This window comes from Apodemus sylvaticus, chromosome 3, assembly GCF_947179515.1.
Source record: "Apodemus sylvaticus chromosome 3, mApoSyl1.1, whole genome shotgun sequence".
Classification (NCBI taxonomy): domain Eukaryota; kingdom Metazoa; phylum Chordata; class Mammalia; order Rodentia; family Muridae; genus Apodemus; species Apodemus sylvaticus.
In genome coordinates, this window is record NC_067474.1 from 139,793,299 (window position 1) to 139,820,633 (window position 27,335).

General features: G+C 52.1%; 1 protein-coding gene across 2 annotated transcripts in view; it reads left to right on the forward strand.

Annotated features, from left to right (window-relative positions):
- Stk40 (serine/threonine kinase 40) overlaps positions 1 to 20,629 on the forward strand; it is a 35,551-nt gene extending 14,922 nt beyond the window's left edge. The window contains exons 2-12 of one of the 2 annotated variants that reach the window (XM_052177339.1): positions 3,269 to 3,386; positions 3,567 to 3,686; positions 4,746 to 4,831; positions 5,631 to 5,774; positions 8,481 to 8,708; positions 9,367 to 9,419; positions 15,151 to 15,266; positions 16,583 to 16,727; positions 16,889 to 17,008; positions 17,382 to 17,466; positions 18,412 to 20,629. In XM_052177339.1, the coding sequence (XP_052033299.1) occupies positions 3,353 to 3,386; positions 3,567 to 3,686; positions 4,746 to 4,831; positions 5,631 to 5,774; positions 8,481 to 8,708; positions 9,367 to 9,419; positions 15,151 to 15,266; positions 16,583 to 16,727; positions 16,889 to 17,008; positions 17,382 to 17,466; positions 18,412 to 18,630 (1,350 nt within the window). In that variant the 5' untranslated portion in view covers positions 3,269 to 3,352 and the 3' untranslated portion in view covers positions 18,631 to 20,629. The remainder of the gene's footprint in view (positions 1 to 3,268; positions 3,387 to 3,566; positions 3,687 to 4,745; positions 4,832 to 5,630; positions 5,775 to 8,480; positions 8,709 to 9,366; positions 9,420 to 15,150; positions 15,267 to 16,582; positions 16,728 to 16,888; positions 17,009 to 17,381; positions 17,467 to 18,411) is intronic. The other variant, XM_052177340.1, reaches the window with a different exon arrangement.
- Positions 20,630 to 27,335: the final 6,706 nt, after the last annotated feature.

The following is a 27,335-nucleotide window of genomic DNA, read 5'->3' on the forward strand; positions in this document are numbered from 1 at the left end:
GCCCACTTACACCCCCCAGGCTCCGCAAAGCCCACAGAGTTCCCTGCTTTCAGAATTCCCATTCTGGTTACAGCCTACCATGGTGGGGCTGCTGGGCTGTGTTCTTTCCAGTGCCTCCCACGTCTCATAGCCCCATTTTGTCTCACCTAACTTTCTGTTGAGAGGCAAGTCAGTGTGGCACCAACTTGCCAGGACAGAACATGGGAAAAGTTGAAAAATTCAAAGCTCTACAAATGTCAAAACTGAGATTATTGAGACTTCAGCCTGGGAAACATGAAGCCGCATCTGAGGGGAGGACAACTGTTTGTGAGGGGTTGACCCAAGTCCCTCTGGAGGCCGTAGCAGCTAGGACTGTTACTACAGCACCACAGGTGCAGGATCCCTCAAACAGGCCTTCTGTGGACCATTTAGAGGTATGTGTGAAGCATCCCTGTCAGGGTACTTGAGGGCAGGGTGGAGCCGCCCTGTGTGTCTACCATCTGCAGGAGCAGGGATAAGGAGGTCTGTCTCTGAAAAACCTCATCCTCCAGTTTTTCCTGGCTGTCTCTTCACCATGATTTCCTGTGCTTCAGTCAACTCTGGGTAGCAGGAAATGATGTTTAGGAAGGAAGGCAGTCAGGGTACCTCTTCCCCGCCAGCATCTTTTCCTATCCCTGCCCATCTGCTCCCATCCTTCTGTCTGCCAGTGTCTTGGAGCTGTTCCCATGCCATTTGCTTGAGTAGAATCCTGAGTGGGGTAGGAGGGGTCAGACTGAGCCCACTCATTGTCTGGGTTGCAGCTGCTCCCTGCAAACAGGCGTCTAGACTGCGTGTAGGCGAAATAACAGCATCTACACAGATGTGATATGCCTTCCTGTTGGTGCTCTCCAAGGAACTGTGGAAACAAGAGGAGGCTCAGCACTCCAGAGAAGGAGACCAGGATCAAAGTGTAGTAGTACCAGCTACCCCGGAGGCCGCTGGCCCTGACAAGAACACCAACTGGACGGACCTGGTCTGTTCGTTACTCTGTGTTGGACCAGGCACCAAGGTGCACTGGTTCATATGTGTATATACGATTCTTTTTCTAGTGGTGGTGACAGTCATTCAGCATAGACACACAAACAAATTCATTATTACAAACTGTGGGAAGTACATGGAGGAAACCACAGGACACAATGTGAGACCGTGAGAGCCACTGGCAAGGAGCTGTCAGGCTTGGCTTCTCTGAGGAAGTGTGTGCACACTGGAGGTGCTTCCAGCAGAGATCACAGCCAAATCAACCAGCAGACTGCCTCTGCATCTGGGGACTGTTGGATGTTAGGAGAAGACCCTAGTGACAGGACTGTGACCCTCAGCATGAGGAGGCTTTCCAGGATAGGAACATACACATATTTTATTGGATAGCAATCTAAGCAGTAACACTTTTATAACCATAGAAATAAAAAAATGGAGGACGGGGCCAGCCAAGTTTAGTTCCCAAGACACACATGCTGGAAGGAGAAATGCCACATGTCTACTCAGATGTGTATATACTTACACATACTCTCTCTCTCTCTCTCTCTCTCTCTCTCTCTCTCTCTCTCATATATAATGAATGTAACAATCTTTTAAAATAGAGAACAAAATAAAGAAAATTTAAAAAGAAACAATTCATACAACCAGTAAGCATGTGGAACAGGTTCAGCCTCAGACATGATGGATTGTGACTTTGGAGAGAGGGTGGTTATATGGAAGACTTCGGAGGAAGGGGAGAGGAGAGGAGAGTGCTGTAATTATGCCAAGAATAAAAAGTAATAATACCCCTATTATCACTCATGAAATGGGTCATTTGCCAGGGTAAGGAACCTGTCCTGGTTCAGGTGCAGGACCTGTGACTCCCTCCTCCACGCTGCCGATGGGACTGTTGCCACAGCTTTCCTGGGGACAGCTTGCCACTGTGTGTCAAATGCCTTAAGGGGAAAAAAGTCCACCCTGCCAGGCACAATGGCTCATACCTATAAGCTAACCGCAGACCTGAGACAGGATCTCCATGAGCTTGAGGCCATCCTGGCTATATAATGAACTTAGTCACGTGGGCTTAAATGCAGTGGTCCTCAGCCTGGGGGTCAAACGACCCTTTCTGAAAACAGATCTTTACATTACGATTCATAACAGTAGCAAAAATGATTTTATGGCTGGGGTCACCACAGCATGAGGAGCTATATGAAGGGGTCACAGTACAGGAAGGCTGAGAAACTCTGGGCTATAGTGAGACTGTCTGGAAAAAAAATTAATAAAAATAAAGTCCTTTTTCCCACTTGACTCTGCAGTCTTGCTTCTTGGCATTTATCCTGAGAGGGAACCGAATGCCAGGAGCAGTCCCTGTGAGCTACCATGAGGCTCTGCTGGTCTGCCTACCCTACCTTTCTGAGCCTCGACTCAATGAGTTGGAATAACTATCTCTTTGTTTCTTTCTTTCTGGTGCTGGCCAGAGCCTAAGTTTGCTTTTTCTGGTACTTTGGGCTCCTTACTCTTTCTCTTAAGTCCCCTCCCCCACCAAGTGGCTGCTTGCTGTGTGGCTGACATCCATTTGGGTTGAAATAGCATGGTATTTTCCTTCTCTTTTCTATTTTCTTCCCCTGCATAGCTGCTGATGTTTGCAGATTGCCTGCTTTGGGGTTTAAATTTGTTGTTGTTGTTGTTGTTTTTGGTTTTTGGATTTGTTTTTTTCGAGACAGGGTTTCTCTGTGTAGCCCTGGCTGTCCTGGAACTCACTCTGTAGACCAGGCTGGCCTCGAACTCAGAAATCCACCTGCCTCTGCCTCCCAGAGTGCTGAGATTACAGTTGTGCGCCACCACCGCACACCCTGGGGTTTAAATGTTAAGGGGGGGGGAGGGGCAGTGCTCCTCAGACTTCACGGGCAGGAAGGAAGTCCTAAGCATCATGTCTTTCTTTTTTTTAAGATTTATTTATTATTATATGTAAGTACACTATAGCTGTCTTCAGACACTAGAAGAGGGTGTCAGATATCTTTACAGATGGTTGTGAGCCACCGTTTGGTTACTGGGATTTGAACTCAGGACCTTTGGAAGAGCAGCTGGTGCTCTTAACCACTGGACCATCTCCCCAGCCCCCTAAGCATCATGTCCAAGGGGCCATTTTTCAGCGTCCACAGCCCATCACTTCTTGGAGATGGCCTGGGAGGAGGTGCCTCCTCCTCACAGTCTTTGGCTGTGTGTATTGGAGGTAGGGCCACTTTGAGAACAGCTACTCAGGGCTGGGTCTTGGTTGCCTGCTCTGTTTTTGTAGAGGTTCTTCTTCAGCACCCACACAAAGTCCTGTGCCTCCCTCTGACACCTTTCAGCAGATGCCCCTCCCCTCCCTTCCTCTGCGATGTGTCTGCTGCCTTCAAGGACATCTGCTGTTGGTATGTGATGACGCTCAAGTAAAGGAGCTGTGACTCTTGTCATCAGTGCTTTGGCTGCTCCTTCTGGTGGGGAGGTGGTGGCTGCAGCAGCTGTGCGATGGAATCCTTAAGTTAGTCTGGGCTCATGTCAGGAAAGCTGTTGCTTTTCTCAACAGAAAGGCTCTTTTCTGTCTTGTTTAGAACTGAGAATGAAGCGGAGAGCATCAGACAGAGGAGCTGGGGAGACGTCGGCCAAGGCCAAGGCTCTAGGGACTGGCATTGCTGGAAATAATGCAAAGAGAGCAGGACCGTTCATCCTGGGTAAGCCTCTAACCGTGAGGGTGCACCTAGGGCACACAACAGAGTGAGGTGCCCCCCAGGACCATGGTCACTCCATAGCAAAAGTTGTCAATTTTTTATCAGTACACCAGCTTTACAAGAGCCAGAGTCTAACCTCCCTCCCCTGAGAATATGAACCTCAGAACATGAGCAAGCTCACAGAAGCACATGGCTATTTTAGACACGTGACTCACCATGGAAGGCACTATTTGACCTTCTCAAGTGCCATGATTGATTTCAGTGTTTTCATATAACTTTTCCCTGAGCTTCTTGTATTTATTTTGTTTTAGAGAAGGTTGTTTTGAGACAGGATCTATATAGACCTGGCTGGCTTAGAAGTCACAGAGTTCTGCCTGCCTCTGCCTCTACCTCCCAGGTGCTGGGATTAAAGGCATGCCCTGGACTTAGTAGTGTAGAAATTCGGTGGATTGACTGTTTCTAGGAGGCCGAGGAACAGCAGGGCATTCTGAGGCCCAGCCAGTCCAGGTTGTTGATGGCCAGAGCTACAGATAGTATGGGCTCTGGCTTCAGGGCCTTAGTAGGACTTGTATTTTAGGACAGCCTTTGGAACTTAGAGGCACAGCCTGATTCCAACTTCAGACACCCAGAAAATAGCTTGTGGTGGTGCCTGCTACTAGCAGATAGCCCTGTGCTAGTTGTGGTGTGGGGGTAAACAGTGATGAGGACAGACTGCTTCCGCCCTTTGCAGAACTTAGCGTGTCTGTAGGAAACAAGACTGTAGCTGAGTCCTCGAAGGAGATGAACAAGGGGGGTCATAAATGAGAAAATAGGGGTAGTGAAGCCAGGAAAGCCATACTGTCTAGGCCAGGCTGGCCTCAAGCTGTCCATCTTCCTGTGTGAGCTTCCTGGGTGCTAGGACCGTAGGTGTCCACACTAGATACTGGAAACTTTTTGAGGACTGTGCCAGCAAAAACTAGGTATGCATCCAGCAGACGCACACACATCCACCTCCGGAAGAGACTTTTGGGGGGCAGCCCAGAAGGCCTCCGCAAAGTGAGCCCATGGTTCTATGTGCCCTAGGTCCCCGCCTGGGAAACTCACCGGTACCGAGCATTGTGCAGTGTTTGGCAAGGAAAGATGGCACAGATGACTTCTATCAGTTGAAGGTAAGCAGCACTGGCCAGGACCCTCAGGACCAGGGCTGTCCTGGCCGCCATCTTCCCACCTCATCACCTTCACACGCCTGCAGCACCTGTGGGCAGCAGTAGCCCCATTTCTTCCTGAGAAACAGTCAAGTTCACAGTCTCACTCAGCAACTCATTTAAGAGCTCTGTGAACTATAGGCTGTCAAGACAAGTAGCTGTCATGTATGCCCCGCGTACCTGTGTAGGGAGGCTATCTAGCTGGGGGGAATCAGATTTGATCCTGTGGAGCAGAGGCCCGAATACCTGGGGAGGAAGCCCAGCCAGGCGGGGAAGTCCTGGGTCCTTTTTGGCAGCTGGAGACACTGAGGCCTGTTCCATTTCTCCACCACGGCTGGTTTAGAGAAGAAGAGGCAGCCCTGGCTGCAGCCAGGTGACTATAGGGGTGGAGTCCAGTCAGAACACTAGGGACCTAGCCCTACATGACTGATGGCCACAGGAGTATGGAGTTCGTGTCAGGAGCCTAAGTATCAGGGAGCATAGCTCATGGTTGCGTCCCTTGTAGAATAGTCTACTGGGTCTTCGGAATAAGCCTTGCTAAATTAGGCCACAGACTGCCTTTCATGCTCCCACATACGAGTTCACTGTTGCTGTCTTCAGACACACCAGAAGAGGGCATCGGATCCCATTACAGATGTTTGTGAGCTACCATGTGGTTGCTGGGAATTGAACTCAGGACCTCTGAAAGAGCAGCCAGTGCTCCTAACTGCTGAGCCATCTCTCCAGCCCGCATCATTCTTTTTCTTCATATGGTTTCCTACAGATCCTCACCCTTGAGGAGAGGGGCGAGCAAGGGATAGAGAGCCAAGAGGAAAGACAGGGCAAGATGCTGCTGCATACCGAGTACTCCCTGCTCTCCCTGCTGCACACCCAGGATGGCGTGGTCCACCACCATGGACTCTTCCAGGTAAGTGGCCCCACATCCTTGCCCTGCCTGGCATCTGTTAAAGGCACCTCTGCTCCATGAGCAGCTCCCATCCTCTTGGCGTGTGACTCCTGCTGTTCCTTCCCTTCTCACTGCCAAGGCCTGGGCAGAGGGATCTGGAGTTACACTAGGGTCATGTTGGTGCTACGGTGCCCGGGATGATCTCATCCTGAAGAATGGTTCACAAACGACAACCTAGAGCAGCCAGGCTGGCTTGGAAGAGCTACCTTTCTGAGGGAGAAAAGGAAGTCATTTAATGTCCTCCATGTTCTTTCCAAATGTGTTGTCCGGATTGGCCAGGCCAGAGTGGAAGACAGAGCAAGGGCTAGGGTCACCTGTCGTTGGCTCTCACAGTGTGACTGGACCACAGTCCTTTTGTTTGCCTAGGTATTTCGGGTTCTTCTGCAGATGACCTTGAACATCTTTTGTGTGACCTCAGGCAAATCATTTCAGGTCTCTGAACCCCAGACCATAGGGACTGGAGAGAGTCACAGTGTCACCTGCCTTAAGGCTGGTCGGCAAGTGCACGGAGTGCAGCCAGCTCTGTCTGCCGTGCCGTCTACTCAGCACACTGTCTCCCTGTCAGTGTGCTGACATCAAGTAGGTGGAAAACGCTAAGGAATGGAAGTGTCGCTTCCCAGCCTGGGCTAACAGTAAGCTACCCACTCACACCACACCTGTCACCGCCTTATTCTTAGGCTTGCCATAGAGCAGCTCTCAGCACTGGAGCGGTTTCCCTGGAATGGAAATGAAGTTGGCTTTAGTATCTCAGTTCTGATATCATATGTGCAGTTCTGGTATCTTCACGTGCTCGGCCCTCATTTGCATTCTTTTGGATGACAGAATAGAAGTGACCAAAAGTACCTTGAGGAGGTCATCTGTGTGTTTTTGACACTGGACCATGACCCTGCAACAAGTGAACCCCAGATCTGACCCTGCACTTCTGGAGTAATTTGGCTATTTGGTCCCTCCTCCAGGAGTTCCCCAGAGGGCTTTGCCTGAATGCTGGCAATGGCCCGGCCTTTCCTGGCCAGCAGGGTCCCAGCATTCCTGTTACACTTGTTTTTGTCACACTTGGTCTCCCTTGCAGTAAATAGAGTGACTAGGGCAGCGGACCCAGCATTGGTAACGGACTTGCTGACCCCGACCGCAGCAGGCCGCAGGTAGCTTACTTAATCCTTAGCTAGATTGCTAGCTCCCTGAGGAACTAGACTTATGCAGAGGAACTGCATGAGGCCAGCACAGTATTCCTTGCCAGTCCTGTGCCCAGCAGTCCTGTAGCCACGAGGAAAGCCATTGGACAGTCAGGATTTTCTAAAGGAACAGAACAGAAAGGGATCTGTTGACTGGCTTACAGGCTGTGATCTAGGTTGTGCAACAATGGCTGCCTGAGGCCAGGAAGGCTGAGAATCCGGTGGCTTTACCAGCCACAAGGCTGGATACATTCAACCATCTCAGTCTGGTGCTGAAGGCTTGTTTGTGGTGGACGGTCTCTGTAGTCTTTTGTTTGGTTGTTTGGTTGTTTGGTTTGGTTTTTGTTTTTTTTTCTTTTTTTTTTGAGACAGGGTTTCTCTGTGTAGCCCTGGCTGTCCTGGAACTCACTCTGTAGACCAGGCTGGCCTCGAACTCAGAAATCCACCTGCTTCTACCTCCCAAGTGCTGGGATTAAAGGCGTGCGCCACCACCGCCTAGCTCCGGTCTCTGTAGTCTTGACTGGCCTAGAATTCAGTATGCTGACCAGGCTGGCCTCAGATTCAGAGATCTGCCTGCTCCTGCCTGCTAAGTGCTAGAATTAAAGGCATGATTCCCCCAAGCCCGGTCCTCAGTTTCCTTCTTCTACATCTTTTTATGTGGGTTTCCATTGTAAAATATGGCACACGTAGAGATGATCTTTCTGATTTAAGTAATGGGATTAAGAAGATCCCTCATGGGTGCACCAGGCCGCTTGGCATTTAGTCAATTCCTGATGCAGTCAAGTTGGCAAGCCGAAATCAGCCATCACACTGTGTGACCCTGAAGTCTGGCAGGAGTGGCCACTCTTAAACCTCTAGAGTCTTATGCCTAGGGTTTAATCCTGGCAGATGGATCTCTGAGTCCAGGCCAGCCTGGTCTCCATGCTGAGTTCCAGGCCAGTCAAGATTACATAGGCGACCACCCAGGCATGCTTTGCAGCTGGGAGTGTCCAGAGGGAAGTGTCTGAATGTCTGCTACCCTGGGTGAGACACTGCGGGCCACAGCCAGCCACGTCCCTGTGAAGGCTGACAGTAGCACATCAGAAAAAACAAAAATAAAACTCTACAGTTTTGGACATGGATGGAGGAGATGTAGGAGTTAGCTGGACTCTGGAAGTACGGTAGGAGGAAGACACCCCGGGCCCAGTTTCACTGCTGTGGCACGGCACAGGGCTGAAGGGCCAGTTGCCTTTAAATGCCCAGAGCTGACTCTAGGTCACAGCAGGAAGCCGTCCTGAGATGGTGAACACAGTGTGCTGGGCTTTGCGCCCGACAAAACCCACTTAGGCTGTCTGAGTCTTGTCTCTCACACGCCGACCCCTGCAGGTTTGTTGCAGAGGTTTGAGTGCTCACCTGTGTGGGCCTCACTCAAGGCAGCAGACGTTCAGCCACTTCCCTCCGGACCTCCGAAGGAGATCCTTAACTCCTGGCCTCAGCCTGTCTCCTTGTCTCCCAGGACCGCACCTGTGAAGCGGTCGAGGATGCAGAGTCTGGTCGGATGGTAAAGAAGATGAAAAAACGCATTTGCCTCGTCCTTGACTGCCTCTGTGCACACGACTTCAGTGACAAGACTGCTGACCTCATCAACTTGCAGCACTATGTCATCAAGGAGAAGAGACTCAGTGAGCGCGAAACCGTGGTCATTTTCTACGACGTAGTCCGTGTGGTGGAAGCCCTGCACCAGGTGAGGCCCGGGACCCACATGCCCCAGAAAAAGCATCTTTTTTGGTTTCTGCTCAGCAGAAAGCTGTTTGGTCCTGACCTCACCCAGGTATGCTTTGCAGCTGGGAGTGTCCAGAAGAACGTGTCTTAATATCCACTACCCTGGGTGAGACACACTGCAGGCCACAGCCAGCCGCACGGTCCCTGTGAAGGCTGACAGACAGCAGCCCATCAGAGCTCCATGCAGTAATTCCCAGTCAGTTGAGAAGTCAATTATAGCCACAGGGTATCTGAACTTTGATAGGATTGGGGTGCCAGGTACCCCGAGGTGAAGACGGACAAGTGCTTGAGCCTCGTCCAAGGCTCCACGGGCCAAGCCTGGAGTAATTAGTTCCAGCAGTGCGGAGGCGCTTGCTCCTTGCCCCACCTGCAGACTGAAGCTGGTTTCCTCCATGGACTAGTTGCTAGAGTAAGGAGAAAAGCTGCGGGTCTGAGTGAAAGAAGCAGAGGCAACTGCGAGGCCACTTCCTGCCCACTTCAGATGCATGTGTGGTGAGATCTAAGAGATAGATAGATCCTAGAGGGTTCCTGCCTCCCTAGAACCCCTAGGAGCCTCCATCTTCCAAGGTAGACCCCACTTCTCACTTTCTCGTGCAAACCATCCATTCATTGGTTTTCAGAAAAACATCGTGCACAGAGACCTGAAGCTTGGGAACATGGTGCTCAATAAAAGGTAAGCTCCCTTCTTCCTCTGCTAAACCTCAGTGCTGGCTACATGCAGCAGCCTCCTGTGGGAACTGACTCAGAACAGTCTAGCATCCAGCATCCTAGGGCTGGCAAGACCATCTTGCTGAAACTGGGTGTTCAGAGTCACAGAAAGAAAGCAGCACCTGACACACTCCTGGTATCAGGTGGAGTTGCCTGTGTCTTGGGTGCAGGGACAGCAGATGGCTCCCTTGGGTGCTGGCCCCTTCGACCATGGTTAGGACAGTGGTGCCAGGGCACCAACTAAGCAAGGTTTCAGGGCCCCATGGAAGGAAGAACTGTTCTGCAGACTGCAGTGCTGGAAAGACAGCCCTTGGCAGGTCCCCTCACCTGCTTCTCTGAGTCTCTCGCCTTCCCTTTCTCTTCTGGGTAGTTAGAGGGCAAAATGGTAGCAGCATATGCTTATAGCATAAACATCAGCCCAGGAGAGGTCCCACTGTCCTTGTACAGTAGCTGAAGCCTTAGTGGCCTTGGGAAAAGAAGCTGTGGGGAGGCGGGCCACTCAGGAGGGCCAGGGCCACAGGCTTCAAAGCTCCACAGCTCGATACGACATCCATCGGGTAGTACCATAATGAGCCAGCTAAGCGACCCAGCTCTCTGCCAGCTCCCTGGGGTACAGCACCTACCCCATGTAGCTTGCCATCTGATGACAGGTCTGCCAACCAGAAAACAAATGTCACATCACATAGCAAGGGTAGGGTATAGGAGCTAGCTGCGTGCTGGCGGTCAGGAAGGGCGAGCAAAGGTTTGCCAGCCTAAGAACGAGAAGGGACGAGAGCCTTAGTGTCACACACACGGCAGAGGGGAGGGAAGGAAACAGGAAATTCCAGGGCTGCTTTGACCCCATCAGGGTAAGTGAGGAGTTAGGGAAGATGAAGGGACAGGATGTGGGGGTCGGACCTGGCTCAGAGCCTGCCCTGCACTGCTGACTGCGCCTCTTCTATGTTTACTTGTTCAGTGAATTCGTTCATGTTTCTAGTTACGAGAACTCTGCTCTTGCTTCTCATCTGTAGAAGTGGAGTGAATCCACCTTTCTACAAAGAGCAGCCTGAGATACAAATAGATGTAAAATTGCCAGGTGGGGGTGGCCCTTCCTAAGAACACACCAGTGTCAGTTCTAACAGGGCCCGAGGTTCCTGCGGTGGGACAGAAGAATGGGCCAGGAGCTCCTACCCCTCGGATGAGGCCAAGGGCCCTGCAGCACCCCCCACGCCCCAGTCCTGGCTGGGACTCAGAAGAGGAAGGTGGGTGTGGGAGGGCGCAGGCCACCTAAGCAAGTTGTGGAGGGTATTGCCTTAGAAGGAGTTTATCATCTGAATGTGAGAGTTTATGCCTGGTTTCTAACACTTGGAAACCAGAGGCAGAGGCATCACAAGCTTGAGGACAGCCTGAGTTATATAAGCAAGAAAGACCCCAGCCTGGCAGTGGTGGCACACGCCTTTAATCCCAGCACTCTGACAGAGGCAGGCGGAATTCTGAGTTTGAGGCCAGCCTGGTCTACAGAGTGAGTTCCAGGACAGCCAGGGCTATATAGAGAAACGCTGTCTCGAAAAAAACAAAGAAAAACCCCCGTCTTTAACACACACACACACACATATACATATATGTATGTACATACATATACACATATGTGCACACACACATACATATATATATATATACATGTATATGTGTGTGTGAATGAGAAAGAGGAAAACTTGGGTCCTGCTTGTCCTAGGCCTTTTGTGGACATTGTAGAACCCATGTGCCAAACACCTGGGCTAGAGAGCCCAGGCTCTTCATAATAGCTGCTTGTTGGCTTGCTGGCTCTTTAAATGAGCATCCCAGGGGTTGTCATGGAAACACAGTGGGGCTCCCGGCTGTTAACTATACTTGTGTGCTATACTAGTGTGCGAGGCTTTTTTCCCACTGGTGATTTTGCTCTCTCCCTTCTCCCAGCCCCCGTTTCTGCACCTCTGCACCCTCAGCATAGCTGTAGTAGGTCTCAAGTGACCTTCAGGTCACAGAGCGTTCACTGTGCCTCACAGGACAGACAGGATCCAGCCACCTTCCACTTAAGTACCCAGGCACTCAAGAAGGGTGCAGGCTCTGATACATGGAAAGCCCCTCCTATTCCCAGTTCACCCTTGGCAGGACAGCCCTTTCTCACCCACCCTGCCAGGTCCTTGTGCTAGCCAGTGGAATGCAGACAGATGGGACGAGAGCCCCAGGGAAGGGAATGGAGAAACAAGGGCTGAAATCTAAAGTTCTCCTGGGGTTATGTGAGGCTGACTGTGGTTCCTTCTCCTCCTTCCTCCTGGGTAGGCAAGCTGCATACCAATTCCTAGAAAAGCAGAACACTGTGGTAGCCCAGGGCCATAGCTGAAGTGTGACTCACCCGAAGCAGGCCTTGCTGACGCACATTGCCCCCCCAACCCTCGCCACCCCTCGATACCCTTGCCCTCCTGTCAGGACCAACTGTGGGGTCTGGGACTCCTGGGGAGCCATATGCCACTCACCCAACGTGGGTGGTAGTGGCAATGCAGGGGATGTTGCCAAGCTTTAGGAGGTCTCTGGGCTGACCATGGCGGTTCCTGTGGGAAAGGCTCCAGGGCCTGTCACCCATGTCAGAGATGGGCTCTCCTAGGCATGCTGGCTGGCAGGGGGTGAGAGACTATTGGCAGCTTCCTCTGGCAAGCCCACCTAGGACCAGCCTCTCCTCAGAGCCTGCCCGGTCCTGAGAGTCACGATCTGCCTTAGTCCTTCACAGAAAAGGACATTTGAGTTTCCCAACACCATCACACAGCAAGGAAGTGCAGAGACAGGATCAGGACTGGGCATCTGAGTCTCAGACCCACTGCCTCTGCTTTGAGCTATCCTCCTGGCATCCTAAGCCTCAGAGACCACAGGATACCTTTGTGGCTTCAGTGGCCAGTACAGAAACACAGCCTTAATGCTGCACAGTCCCGTTTGGAGGCTCAGAGCTGAGCCTTTTCCATCTTGGTATGCAGATGACCCTTGCTGAAATCCTTTGTTTACATTCTAGCCTGCAGGCCACCAAGCAGGCTCCTGGGTAAGAGCTGGAGCCCACAGCTCAGCTGGAAACGTGGAGGACAGACTGGCTTTTGTTTGCACCAAGCCCTTTGCCAGCAGAATTCCCTGAAGTAGCTGAAGGGCCCTCAGAGCCCTTGGATGCGGCTCCTGGGGAAATCCACTTGAGGCCACATTCCCTGCTCTTGAGCTCGCCCTGCCCTGCCCTGGAGACTATTCTAGAAAGAGGTGCTCAAGGCCCCTCATTGAGCATCTCTCCCTGCCCCCCCCCCCCAGGCTCAGCCACTACACACAGGATACTTCAGTTAGGAAGAGACACCCCTCTTCACTCGTGCTTGCCTAGGTCCTCTTGACGAGGCCATCCTCCCTTCACCCCCAGCTGTAGAGGATCACACCATGAGCTTCCTACAAAGGTTCCAAGCCCAAAGCTGCCTGCTGGATGACTTGGGGGGATGAGGGGGTTGGTCTTTTTTTTTTTTTTTTTTTTTTGAGGCCAAGGCAGTCTGAAACTCAAGACTAGATGAGTCAGCCTGGATGGAACAGAAGGAAAAGTCATTTGGGGGCTGGGCACTTCCTGGGGGGGGGGGGGGGGGTCTGGGGCCTGACAGGCCTGGGCTTCATCCTACCTGCCAATGTTTCCAAGCTGTGTGACCTGGGGCAGGGCAGGTCCCTTAACTTCTGGGTCTTAGATGTACTATCTGAAATAAGGTGTTGAAAAAGTCTCCTTCAGCAGGGCAGTGGCGTTGCACGCTTGTAATCCCAGCACTTAGGAGACAGACGCAGGTAGATTTCTAAGTTCAAGGCCAGCCTGGTCTACAGAGTGAGTTCCAGGACAGCCAGGGCTACACAGAGAAACCCTGTCTGGAAAAACCAAAAACCAAAAAAACAAATAGATAAATAAGTAAATAAACAAACAAAAAGAAAACGTCTCCTTCAGAGGTGGGAGTGGGATAAATGAAAACAGTGCACCTGAGTCAGTCCAGGCAGAGGGAGGCGTGCTACCCAGGGCCGGCCCAGAGCTGCCTCTGTAGTGCCTGTGAGCCACCTCCATGATCACTGCGATGCATCTCTTACCTCAGCTGAGAGTCCTCCTGGGATGCTGGCCCAGCTTATACCTCCTCTGATGTTAGTGTTAACCTCCCAGCAGGACCTCTGTTCCAGATGTGGGCCACCAGGAAGCTACTGTCAGTGACAGTGCTAGCGTTGGTGGTTGTTGGTAATAGGGCTGGGATGTAGTCAGTGAAAGCTCTGGTGTGCACACATCCTGGCTGCGGCCCCAAGCACTGCAGGAAACAAACAAAATAGCCACAGAGGTTGTTGGGAATAGATATCACATTGTTTCATGGTGCCTCTGACATGCCTACTAAGCCTATGTACATGTGGTATGGTTGTAGCCCATGATGACCTGTTAAATCCTCATTCATGACACAGTATGTGTCCTACGAGCTGAGCCTCCACACGCTGTGCAGCAGGACCCCAGAACTCTTCCAAAGGCTGCCTGCTCACATGCTCAAAACCATGAGCAAAGGGAATCCCAGCTTGGCAACATCACCAGTGCACAGTGCCCTCCATTTCTGGAGTAAACCTCTCTTGGAGGCCTTGAACCAGGGAAGACCCAGACTTGCATTGCTGGCTGTCCCCAGCCATTGGACTCATATTTCCCCCACCACCCTACATCAGTGTGCTCATGCCTGACCATGAAACAGGAAGGAGACCAAGGCTGGAGTTGCTCCTAAACCAGGGTTTTGTGCTACCATCTCCCCATTCTCCCTGCCCATGGAGATTACCACCTGAAAATGCCAGAAAAGCTTTCCACCCTTCCAGTGCTGAGGCTCTGGGGGCTTTGGCCTACAGTGGGGTTTTAGACAGACTGGTTGGAACTGGTTAACTGTGTGGTTGCGCTGTGCTGTGCTGTGCTGTGACAGCTGTGGTGGCACCCTCTATTCCCATCCTGTTAGCTCGGAGGACTGTGGGGACGGGGACGAGTTGACCTAATTGAATGTCAGGGCTCCATGGAGAGACCCGAAGTCCCCAGAAAGGATAGGCCGGGGGCAGGGAGGGTCAGCTGGCTAAGTGCTCGTGAGGTAAGTACGGAGGATTGAGTTCAGATCCCTAGCACAAAAGGCATAAAACCTAAGGTAGAGAATAATAGAGACACCAGGTCTGCACAGCTGGCCTTTCTAATACACACACACACACAGCTGTCAGCTGTCGGGTAAGGCGTAGGATCCCCTTCCACACTCCACCAGGGCACGTGGAAACTTCACATGGGACCAGAATCCCCACATGAGGCCCGGCCCTGGTATGCTGGGCTTCCTGCCCAGAGGATGCACAGGCTGTATCTGCTGTGGTGAGGCAGGGAGGCTCAGCACGCCCACTGGCCACAGCATAGAGTAGAAGGGGTAAGGTCACTCACCTCTGCTGTCTTTTTCCTGCTTGTGGGAATGAGGGAGCTGTATCAAGGTTCCAATTTATTCCTGATCTTGGATATTGGTAAAAACTTCTGGGAATTGTTCCAAGCTCTGAGCTTCAGCTAACTAGAGCAGCAGGTTTAGGGGAGCCTCCTGCTGCACTCCTAAATGGAGGCCTAGTTGCAACATTAGGAGCCTGCCCCAGCAGGGGACCTGGCTCCATTGCCTCTGCATTTACTCTCTGCCTCCCATTCTTAGGACCCATCGGATAACTATCACCAACTTCTGCCTTGGGAAGCACCTTGTGAGTGAGGGGGATTTGCTGAAGGACCAGAGGGGGAGCCCTGCCTACATCAGTCCTGATGTGCTCAGTGGTATGTGTGGTCCGCGCATGGTGTGGCAGTACACCCCTTGAACAGTCAGTCTTCTAGAGGCAGGACCTGGATGGACTAGGTGCTGGGGCGTTCCTGACCCAGTCTGAACAAGATCTCTGGTCCAGTGGATGAGGCAGTCAGACTGCTCATGTACCCACATCAGGTTAGAGCTAGGGGGAGAGAGGGGGAAAGTGTTCCAAAGAGCATAGAACAACGGGCTGTTAAGAAATTTTCCCCAGTGCCAGGCAGTGGTGGCGCACACCTGTAATCTCAGCACTGGGGAGGCAGAGGCAGTTGGATCTCTCAGAGTTTGAGGCCAGCTTAGTGTAGGGTGAGTTCCAGGACAGCCAAAGCTACACAGAGAATCCCTGTCTGGGGATGGGGGCGTTGGGGGGCAGGCGGAGAGAGAGTCCCTGGGACTCGGCAGGTTAGCTGCAGTGTTAACTGGAAGCCCAGCTCTGAGCATCCAGCATACAGCACAGGCAGGGGGCGCTCAAGGCTAGCCTGGGTCATATCATGACAAGACCCTGTCTCAACACCATGCCCCTGAATAAAGCCATACTACTATCCCAAGGACTATGCCACAAAACCCCCCTTTTACAAACAAGGAAATCAAGGTAAGATGACCTTTTTGCTTGGCACTTCATAAATTAGTACTAGGTTTCCCTGTGACATTTTTTTAGGCATATACTCGTTTACTTTGTTCCTGTCCTCCAGTCTTCTTCCTCATCCCTCTGGTCCCTCCTGGTCCCCTTTCTCCCTCAAACAGTCCCTCCTGATTTTGTGTCCCATTAATGATATATATATATATATATATATATATATATATATATATAGAGAGAGAGAGAGAGAGAGAGAGAGAGAGAGAGAGAGAGAGAAGAGGAGAGAGCAGAGATAGACACACAGAGTCAGAGGACCCTGGCCGATGGTGACAAGCACTGTGAGAGAACCAGGCGAGATGAGGGTGCGGATAGGGTGTGAGTGGCTGCCAGCTGCTCCCACAGATGGACTGACCACCGGCTCTGTGAGCTGCTGTCCCTGTGGGAGGAGTAGGCGCAGGCCCAGCTCCAGAGTCTCCATGGCTGATGAAGGAGAGCAGAGAGACCTGTGATGTGCACAGAGCAGGGCACAGCAGGTGGGCTGCACACAGCCCTGGTCTGCAGAGGGTGGGGACTTACCTGCAGAGGGTAAGTGCAGGATCTCTGAGGAGGGCCAAGTGAGGAAGTGCATTAATAGGGCTGGAAGCAAAGGCGGAATTTAGAGGGAGTCGCTGCCCAGGTACACCTTCCCCTAGCGTGCATGTCCTCTGTCCCCAGGCCGGCCATACCGGGGGAAGCCTAGTGACATGTGGGCCTTGGGCGTGGTTCTCTTCACCATGCTCTACGGCCAGTTCCCCTTCTACGACAGCATCCCACAGGAGCTCTTCCGCAAGATCAAGGCTGCTGAGTACACCATCCCAGAGTGAGTCCTGCCTCCTGGGAGGCCTTGGGAAGGGATCAGCTGGCCCTCTGGGATTTCAGTGAACAGACAGAAACTCCCAGACTGGGGTCTGGGAGTCTTGGGTCTAAGCCCCCCAACCCCACTTCTCATCACATGGCTGACGCTTCTTCCTCTCTGTCTAGGGATGGGAGAGTCTCTGAGAACACAGTGTGTCTCATCCGGAAACTGCTGGTCCTTGACCCCCAGCAACGCCTGGCTGCCGCTGATGTCCTGGAGGCCCTCAGTGCCATCATTGCATCTTGGTAAGTGGTCCTGTATGAGGCTGGAGCACACATCTCTGCTGCCTTACCCAGGAGAGCAGCCCGTTTGTCTGCTGTGCGTCAGCCTCAGTTCCCTAAAGGCGGGGCTAAGGGGGAAGGGAGCAGCAGAGGGAGCATGTCTTGCCTGCTGGGCATGCCAGCTGTGAGGTGGGCATTGCCAGCTGTGAGGTGGGCATTGCCTCTGAGTTCTTAGCATGGCCCTCAGCAGAAGAGATGTCTCCCTTGGACAAAAAGATAGGCCCAGACCAGTCAGCCATGCTAGGCAGGTACTGACTGGGTCCTCAGCTGGACTGACTGAAGGCGAGTCAGGAGCAGTAGGGACCTGTCTAGTCTGATGCCGCCACTTTGCCTGCAGGCAGTCCCTGTCCTCTCTAAGTGGGCCTTTGCAAGTGGTTCCTGACATCGATGACCAAATGAGCAACTCTGACAGCTCCCAGGAGGTGAGTGGGGTGGGAGAGGTCCTGGGCTTCCCTTCCCCCGCCCTTGCAATAGAAAGGTACCCCTGCTGTGGGATCTCCCAGTGCCTGGCAACCATCTGGGCCTCTGGGGCGGCCTCTTCCTGCCCCAGTCACATCTCTCCCTCTCTGACTCACTGGGTTCTCTCTCACCCTTCCTGCTTTTCAGTTTTCACATGATTCATTTATCCCTCTTCTCTCTCCTCCCTATTCCCCTCAGTGGAGAAAGTGCTCGGGCGAGGGGTGGGGACAGAGACATGAGTGCTAAGCAGCTGTGACAGGCTTCAGGGCGCCCCAGAGGGAAGCTGGGTCTGAGCGTCCCTGGGAGCTCCGGAGGAAACACTGGGCTAGTGGGACCAGGAAGGGCCATCTGTGGAAGGCCGCCCAGCTCCCATTCGGTGCCCCTGAGGTGAGGCTCATGGGCCTATTTGTATCTGAGGATCAGAGAAGTGAACTGATGTGTCCATGGTCACACAGCTTGGCAGCAGGGGAAGTGTGCCTTGATTCCAAAATCCTGCCTTCCCTAGTCAGGACCTGCTGCTGCAGTCTCCCGTCCAGTCGTTTGCCTACATGGGAAGGAGCTCCCTTGAGGCCAGGGGTTAGAGAGTGTCAGCCCCTGAGTTCCAGAGACCCTTTGTAAGGAGACACCCTTCACTGCCACTCTCCTCACATGCACACCCCAGCACCCCCACCCTCATACACCCACCTGTACCCTCACCTCATACACCCTGCCCCACCCCACCACCACTGTGGGAGGATGCTGATACAGCCTGGAAGGCCAGAGGGCAGGGTTGTGTGTAGCCAGAGCCTCCTGCAGGCACTCCCATCGGCCAGCAAGTGAGGACTTGGGGGGGGGGCCTCTCAGCCCTCGGGCAGCATGACCTCAGCAGCCACACAGCTCCCTGGGCTCCCTGTGTTCTCTCCTCACAGGCAAAGGTGACAGAGGAATGCTCCCAGTACGAGTTTGAGAACTACATGCGACAGCAGCTGCTGCTGGCCGAAGAGAAGAGCTCCGTGCACGAGGCCCGGGCCTGGGTACCCAAGCGGCAGTTCGGCAGCATGCCCCCGGTCCGACGGCTAGGCCACGATGCACAGCCCATGACCTCCTTGGACACAGCCATCCTGGCACAGCGCTATCTGCGGAAATAGTGCCCTCAGCTCGGGCGCTGGCCCCCGCACACCTCTTCCTAGCCCACCTGAGGCCCAGCCATTGGGCCTGACTGGGCCCAGGCCCAGCAGTGCTGGACTGATTCTCCCAGACTGCAGTAGGAACAGGGCAGAGATAGGGACAGCCCAGGTCACAGCCAGGGTCAACAGAGGTACCACAAAGCTACCTTTTGGGATGATTGCTTGATTGTTTTTTTATCTGAGAATTCTAGATAGATACCTAATCTGCTTTTAATCATGACATTTTAATCTACCTCTGTCTCTTTAACCACGCTGTCTCTGGACTGAGTGCTGGAGGAAAGAGGGGGGCCGACGCTCACGACCCAGGCACTGGAACAGCTGCAGCCTGGCCAGGCCACTGACCCCACAGTCATATAAGCTGACCACGCAGCTCGCTGCTGGCCCCAGGAAGCACCCCTTCCCACCGTCCACCGCCCCTCCACGGGGCCTGCCCTCAGTCTAAGCTTTGGAACACTCACCTCACCTCACCTTACCTTCCGCCCAAGTCGAATATATTTATTTTTTTACTGACCCCCAACGTCTATGTCTAGGTTCAGCCCTCGGCCATTGTTGGCCGCTGAGCCTGGCTGACTATCAGGGCGCACGCGTGTAGGCTCCCCTCCCCCAGGCACCTCGGAGCCCTCTTGCCAGTTCCTCTCTGTGCTCTCAGCCCACCGGGCTCTGTTTCTAGACTTGGCTGTCTCTGTCCTAGCAGCTTCTCTGAGGTGCTGCTGTCCGCAGTAGTCCTGCCTCCTCCATCTCTCACGTGGTACCCAGGTAACGTGGACATGGTGTGAAGGGACCTGTGGCCAATGGAGGATGCTCTGGGCCTACTGAGGACAGGCCACTTGTGCTCAGAGAACCTCCCCCTGCCGCAGGAGTGGTGCCTCTCTCAGAAGACTCTGGGCAGATACCTACTTGGGGGAGGACTTGGAGGGAATGCTGTAGGGATCAGGACCTACCTACCTTCCTGGCTGGAGAACAGCCCTGCTACCCTTTTGAGCCGAAATTTTGAAGTGGATGCCCGTCTTGCCAGAAATGCTGTTCTCTCCAGAATGCCCCTCCCTGCACTGGACTTGGCGCACCCAGTACCAAGCAGAGACCCAACTCTGGAGGCCTACATCCTGTGTACCCTCAGAGAGGGTGATGTCACCCTCCTGGTAGGTAGTCCTAGACCCCTCCTGCCTTTTGCTCTCAAATGGGGAGACCATGTTTCCTAGAGTGTGAGCTGCCCCTCACCCCCTCAAAAGCTGACTCACTGTGAGTGACCTTGGGCAAGTCCCCAAACCTTGTGCCTCAGTTTCCCCATCTGGAAAAAATGGGGCCACCTCTTGCCAGCAGTAGCAGGGCTGCCCATGCCCCTTCCTCCCCATGCCCCATACTCAGCTCTGGGCACCTGGGCCTCTGTTGTCCTGGGTCTGTGGGAGCCCACCGGAGCCCAGCAGTTAACTCCCCTGGCACTCAGCTCTGCCTCTAGTTCTGCCATCCGGCCACTGAGAGTCAGGGCATGGTGCTGGGGGGGGGGGGGCTCTTTTCTATATTTATTTGATAGCGATAAGTCTCCGAAGGGAGTGGAAATACAGTCAGCCTGGGCCCGTAGCCCATGACTGCCCTCCAGTGAGGCTCTGAGGCCTGGCTAGGGCCCTCCTGGGCAGAACCCCTGCCTAGCTCCTCAGGCCTGATTCCACACGCCCTCCTTTTAAAAGCAATACCTTCAGGTCTGCAGTGCCATTGGCCAGCCTGGTTCGTTCTGAGGACAACCTGGGTCTGGTGGTATTTCTGGCAACGCAGATGAGGGGAGGGTGGGGCCCTCGCTGCTGTCCGGCACTGAGAAGTCCTATTGTAAAGAAAAGCAAAAACAAAACAAAAAAAAAAAAACAAAATGGAAAATGTCACAAAAAAGTTTGTATAAAGACGTATTTTTGTACTACATGGGGACTCTTCCTGCATGTCAGCAATAAAACTTCCTGATCTGGAGCCACATGGTCTGTCGCCTGCCTCTGTGCTTGTCCTCTCTGTAGCCCACTCTCCTGCCCACAGCCTGGCCATGTGTATTTCAGTAAGGCAGGTCCAGTGCCTCTTGTCACCATAACCTGTGGCCAGCAAGCAAAGCCATTAAGCCATACTGTCCGAAGTAGGAGGGACCCAGGGTGTCCTGCCTACCAGTGCCTGGTGGGAACTTCAAGCTCATCTTGGCCCTGCTAGGGCCTCCACAACCAGAGAGCCATCTGCGCATGTCAGAGGCCGCCATCCACCCACATGCCCGTTCCAGGGAGCTGGGGTAAGAAGGAGCGTCCCTTTTCCTGTACTCCCCTCCCCTCCTTGGGAAGCCCAGGGGTGCCGGCCTTCCTTCCTGCCTCCTTCCCTTGCCTAAGTTTAGACTGCACATTGTATTTCCCAACCAAAGCCAAGAAACAGGGAGAGCTTCCTGGCGAAGGGAGAGGTAGGCTAGGCCATCTTACAAATGAAGCCTCCCGGACGTGGCCACATTCCCAGGACTGTGCCACACTGCCCCTTCACCACAGCCCACACACTCTACCATACATAGACCCCCTACTCTGTGTAGCCCTGGGTGCACTATTGTGAAGGGCCCTGGTCTCAGTACGCCACTGCCAGCTGCTGCCCTGGACCTGGTACAAATAACCTCTGGGGCTGTCTAGGTCTCTGTCCTCAGCCCTCAGGGTTGGTCTGGCACTAGTTTGGTTTGGGTTTTGCTTCTAGAGGTTAGACAAAACAGCCTTATTTCCTCAGACACTAAATTAATTGTTCATTCCTTCAAGACAGGGTTCGCCTTGTATCTCTGGAGCTGTCCTGGAACTCACTCTATAGACCTCAAACTCGAGATCCACCTGTCCCTGTCTCCTGAGTGCTGGGTTTTAAAATATGTATTTAATCCTTTATCCCCATGGTTGTTTTGCCTGCATGTATGTCTGTATCACGTGTGTGCCTGGTGCTCACAGAGGCTGGAAGAGGGCCTCAGATCCCCGGGATAGGGGATAGAAGCTGAACCCTGGTCCTCTGGAGCACCTCTCTAGCCCCTGGCTTACTTCGCAGTACCAGGGCTACATATTCTTCACTAATTATCAGATTTTGGGTTTTTTCCCCATCTCTGTAGTAAGCAAGCCGAAGTCTCCATCCAAGAGCCCAGATCACCTACCTGATCACTTCTGTCCGTCTGTCTGTCTTCATTCCCTTGTTGCCCAGTCAGGTCTCCCCCTGTGCTGTGAGGTCCATGTCTGTCTGTCCTTTCCCTGTAATCGCCCCACACCCACACCCCGGCGCCTTGAATCTGATCACTCTTCAACTCCCCCATGCCTGGCTTCGCACTTGTCTCACTTGTCTCCAGCCCTTTCTCCTACCTCTGACTGTCCAGGTGCCACAGGGACCGGAAGGAGCTGTCTAAACCATAGGTATAGCAGGTGTGGTGGCATATGCCTGTAACCTCAGCTCGCCAATCTGCAATTTTGAGACTAGCCTGGTCTACATGGTGAGTTCAGGCCCGTAAGGGTTTCATATAAGGCCTAGGGGCTGTAAGCGCATGCGAAGCCCTGGATTTGGTCCCCAGAACTAACTGTATGAACTGAGCAAGTGACACAGTGGCAGCCTTGGAAGTAGAGAGAGGCAAGAGGAGCCAAAGTTCCAGGTCATCCCCAGAGGCCACGAAACTCTTGGAAACACAAGTTTTAACTACTTTTGACCAGTTATAATGCACTATATTAGCATGCCTACAATGTCAGAGAAGGGACCAGAGGGACCATGGCACAGCAGTTACGAGCATCTAGTGCTCTTCCAGAGGACCTTCCAGAGTTTGATTCCCAGCATCCACCAGGTGGCTCGTGGCTGCAGAGGAAGGAATACCCTCTCTTCTAGCCTTTGCAAGCATTCCCACACATAGCAAACATAGATACAGACAAAAAAAAAAATTGTTTTTCAAAAACTAATACAGGGCTGGAGAGATGGCTCAGCAATTAAGAGCATTTGTTCTTGCGGAGGACTGGAGTTTGGTTCCCAGAACCCACATGGTAGCTTGTAGTTGTCTAAACTCCAGTTCCAGAGGGATCAGACCCACCCACCCCCTTCTTCTGACCTCTTCAGACACCAGGCAGGCACAGACACATAACTAACAGCCCTCAGGTATAGGGCCTGCCACAGTGACTTTTTTTTTTAAGATTTATTGTTTTTATGTATATGAGTATGCTGTCACTGCCTTCAAACAAACCAGAAGAGGGCATCAGATCCCATTACAGATGGTTGTGAGCCACCATGTAGTTGCTGGGGACTGAACTCAGGACATCTGGAAGAGCAGTCAGTGCTCTTAAAAGCTGAGTCAGCCCCAGCCATCGTGATTTTGTTAGCTTTTTGTTGCTATTAAAAAAAAAAAGGCCATGACCTGCCGGGTGGTGGTGGTGCACGCCTGTAATCCCAGCACTCTGGGAGGCAGAGGCAGGTGGATTTCTGGGTTTGAGGCCAGCCTGGTCTACAGAGTAAGTTCCAGGACAGCCAGGGCTATACAGAGAAACCCTGTTTTGGAAAAAAACAAATCCAAAAAACCAAAAATTAATTAATTAATTAATAAAAAAGACCACGACCAAAAGCAACTTGGGGAGGAAAGGGTTTATGTTACCCATCATCAGGGGAGGTCAAGGTGGGAACCTGGAGGCAGAAACTGAAGCAAAGTCATTGGAGAATGCTGCTCACTGGCTCACTTCTGGCTTGCTCAGATTGCTTCCCCCTCCTGCCCTCTCCCCCCAGACAGGGTTTCTCTGTGTAGCCCTGGCTGTCCTAGAACTCACTCTGCAGACCAGGCTGGCCTTGAACTCAGAAATCCACCTGCCTCTGCCTCCCAGAGTGCTGGGATTACAGGCGTGGGCCACCACTGCCTGGCACTCAGATTGCTTTTATACACCCCAGGCCTATTTGCCCTCGAGTGACACGGCCCACGATAGGTTGGGACCTTCCACATCAAGCATCAATCAAGAAAATGCCCACAATGGAGACATTTTCTCAGTTGAATTTGTTCTTCAGATGACTTCAACTTTTGTCAAGTCAAAAACAAAAACCTAACCATGTGTAACTGACCCCTTGTCAACTTGACACACAAAGACATCACAAGCCATAACATTTCTTGTTTGTTTCCTAGATCTCAAGCTAATATAATGTAAAACACAATCTAAACTTTGATAGGGTTTTTTTTTCTTTGTTTGGTTTTTCAAGACAGAGTCCATCTGTGTATGTAGGTAGCTCTGCTCTCCTGGAACTCACTACATAGACTAATCTAGCCTTGAACCCACAGAGGTCTGCCTGCCTCTGCTTCCCATGTGCAGGGATGAAAGGCATGGACACCCATGCCTGGCTGTTGTTTTTGAGACAGTCTCACCATGGAGCCCTAGCTGGCCTGGAACACACAGAGACTCACCTATTCTGCCTTCTGCGTGCGGGGTCTAAAGACATGAGCTGGGCTGGAGAGATGGCTCAGAGGTTAGGAGCACTGACTGCTGAGTTCAATTCCCAGCAACCACATGGTGGCTCACAGTCATCCATAACGAGATTTGGCGTCCTCTTCTGGTGTGTCTGAAGACAGTTACAGTAAAATAAAACTTTAAAAAAAGAAATAAATAGTAAAGACATGAGCCACCGTGCCTGACCCAACTGTATAGTGGTTTTGGTTTTGGTTTTGGTTTTTTGGGATTTGGTTTTTTCGAGACAGGGTTTCTCTGTGTAGCCCTAGCTGTCCTGGAACTCACTCTGTAGACCAGGCTGGCCTTGAACTCAGAGATCTGCCTGCCTCTGCCTCCCAGAGTGCTGGGATTACAGGCGTGTGCCACCACCACCCGGTGGTTTTTGTTTTTAAAAACCATAGTTTTTGCAATTTTCAAGATTTTTAAAGCTTAGTCCTAAGGCTCTGTGAACCGTGGGCTCGCATAAAATCAAAAATAAATACTTGATTATTCCAAGAGAGACGAGCACAGGCATGGTCATAGTCAAATTAAATAAACAGAAGCCAAAAACCAGAAGTTCAGTGACGACTCCCCTACCCAGGATCCTCCAGGCTTCCCCAGGGCCCTGGCGGCTCTGTCCCTGGCAGCCCACACAGCTTGTCTGATCGGCTCAGGCCAGCTCCACTCCACAGCATCTGCTGGTGTCCCACGGTCCTGGCATCTCCTGTATGCTGGGGTCTCCTCAGGCTGCACCTTCACCCCCTCCTGGATTCCATTCAGGGACTATGATCCTGTCACATGGTGCCAAGCCTCAGCGTCTCTCTTCTGGGACCCCTTCAATTCTGGGGTTTTCACTGTATCTGAGGCTGAAGGTTTTACCAGTGGCCTTCCCTGGCCTCACCCAGGCCAAGACTTCAGCTGCTCTCCATAACCTCTTCCTGCCTCAAAGCCATACCACTTGAGAGACTCTTATACATTACCAAGTTCAGCTGCCATTGTGAAGTACAGCTTCCTCTAGCCACAGTTCAGGTGGATTGACCCTGAGGTAACCTTCCCAGAAGATTTGGCCTCAGTGATAGCAATTTCCCCTTAATCACAGCTGCTTCCCCAGTTCTGACTGGCCAGCATCAACTGTCTCAGTCAAACAATGGTTTCACTTCAGTGGTTCTGGTCTCTTGTTAACCACGGCTGATTCTTCAGCTCGAGCCGACCAGAAACCACAGATTCCTAGTTCAAAGCAGCACACGAACAGCCCCATTATAGCCTCTCAAGCCTCCCTCTGAAACAACACAAGCCAGGCCTCTACTATCTGCACTGCATTCAGTACTACCTTCCGAGTTCCTAACCCTGAACTCTCAACAGCGGTGTTTCCAGTTCAGAGTCCCAAAGCCCTGCACAATCATCCCTTTATAACATGGGCAGGTCTGTCACAGCAATACCAACTATCCTGGCACCAAGTTCTTGCCTACTTTGCTTTCCATTGCTGTGATAAAGACCATGACCAAAGGCAAAATGGGTACTGGGGGGTGGTAGAGGGTCGGTAAATTGGCTTACACATTCTGCTCATAATCTGCCCTGAAGGAAACACAGGGTATGGACGTGGAGGCAGAAATCGAAGCAGAGGCTGTGGAGGAATGCTGCTTACTGCCTGGCTTCCTCTAGCACACTCAGGTTGCTCTACAGCTCACAGGGGGTTGGGCCTGCCACATAAATCTTCAATTAAGAAAATGTCCTGGGGCTGGAGAGATGGCTCAGCAGTTAAGAGCACTGACTGCTCTTTCAAAGGTCCTGAGTTCAAATCCCAGAAACCACATGGTGGCTCACAACCATCCATAATGAGATCTGGTGCCCTCTTCTGGCTTGCAGGCACACATGCAGACAGAAGGGTGGCCAGAGGCTATGCTCAATTGTGGAATGCTTGCCTAACTAACAAGAGAGGCCCCAGGACTGGAAAATAACAGAACTCCAATATGCACCCACTTTCCTGATCAGAACCATGGATGGCTTCGGTCCCTGTCTTAATTAGGGTTTCCATTGCTGTGAAGAGACACCATGACCAAGGCAACTCTTATAAAGGACATTTAATTGGGGGTTCAAGGCAGCTAGGAAGAGGGGCTCAATGCCCACTCCATCTCACCCCCATAGTGACACACTTTCTTCAAGGACACACCTGGGGCCAAGCATATTCAAACCACTACAAGCCTGTACTTGAAGTGCAGAGGCCCAAATTTTCCTCCACCTACCTCACCCACCTGACTCCACTCCAGCCATGCATGGCAGCCCTAACACTTTTCCTGTTGCGTTCTGCCCCCTCCTCAGCCTTCACTCCATGTCCAGGCTCTTCTGGAACTCTTCCTGGTCCTGCTCACCACCCTCCACCCACATGTTCAGTCAGTGCCCATCTCTCTCCTACCCAAACGTCAAGACCCATGAATGTTGGTCAGATCCTTTTCTTGTGTCCACTGTGGGGTGGGTGGGTGGTGCTGTTCATCCCACTTGGGGGTTGCCATTAGCATTTAGAGAGTAGGAACCCCAGACAAGCCCAAAGCAGGCAGATTCTACAAAAACTTAGAAAGGATTTATCAGAGCCTGGAATCCAACTGCATTTCATACACAAACTGAAGGAATTTGGGTACCTGGTGAATTTTTCTGAGAATTTTGTTGTTGTTTTCTTTTGTTGAGATAGCTTTTCCTCTTTTAACAATCCTTGCTATCCTGGAACTCACTTTGTAGACCAGGTTGGTGTCAACTCATAGAGATCCACCTGCTTCTGCCTCCTAAGAGCTGGGATGGTGTGCCACTGTGCCCAGCTGTTTTCTGGGACTGTTAACTGCTGTGTAAAGTGGAGGGAATTTGTACTTTATGTTGTTCTGAGCCTTACTAATCACAACACACATCACCCTTACTGCGAAGTTCTAGAATTGGTCACACACGTGACTGTTACCTTCCTAGCAATGGACCACTGGACCAATACATGCCATTTCTTTTTTTTTTTTTTAAGATTTTATTTATTGTTATATCTAAGTATAGCTGTCTTCAGACACACCAGAAGAGGGCATCAGATCTCATTACAGATGGTTGTGAGCTACCATGTGGTTGCTGGGATTTGAACTTAGGACCTTCAGAAGAGCAGTCAGTGTTCTTAACTGCTGAGCCATCTCTCCAGCCCACATGCCATTTCTATATCACAGGACAAAATGACACATTTGACTTCGATGTGAAAGTTGATACTTAGCAAAGTTTCATTTT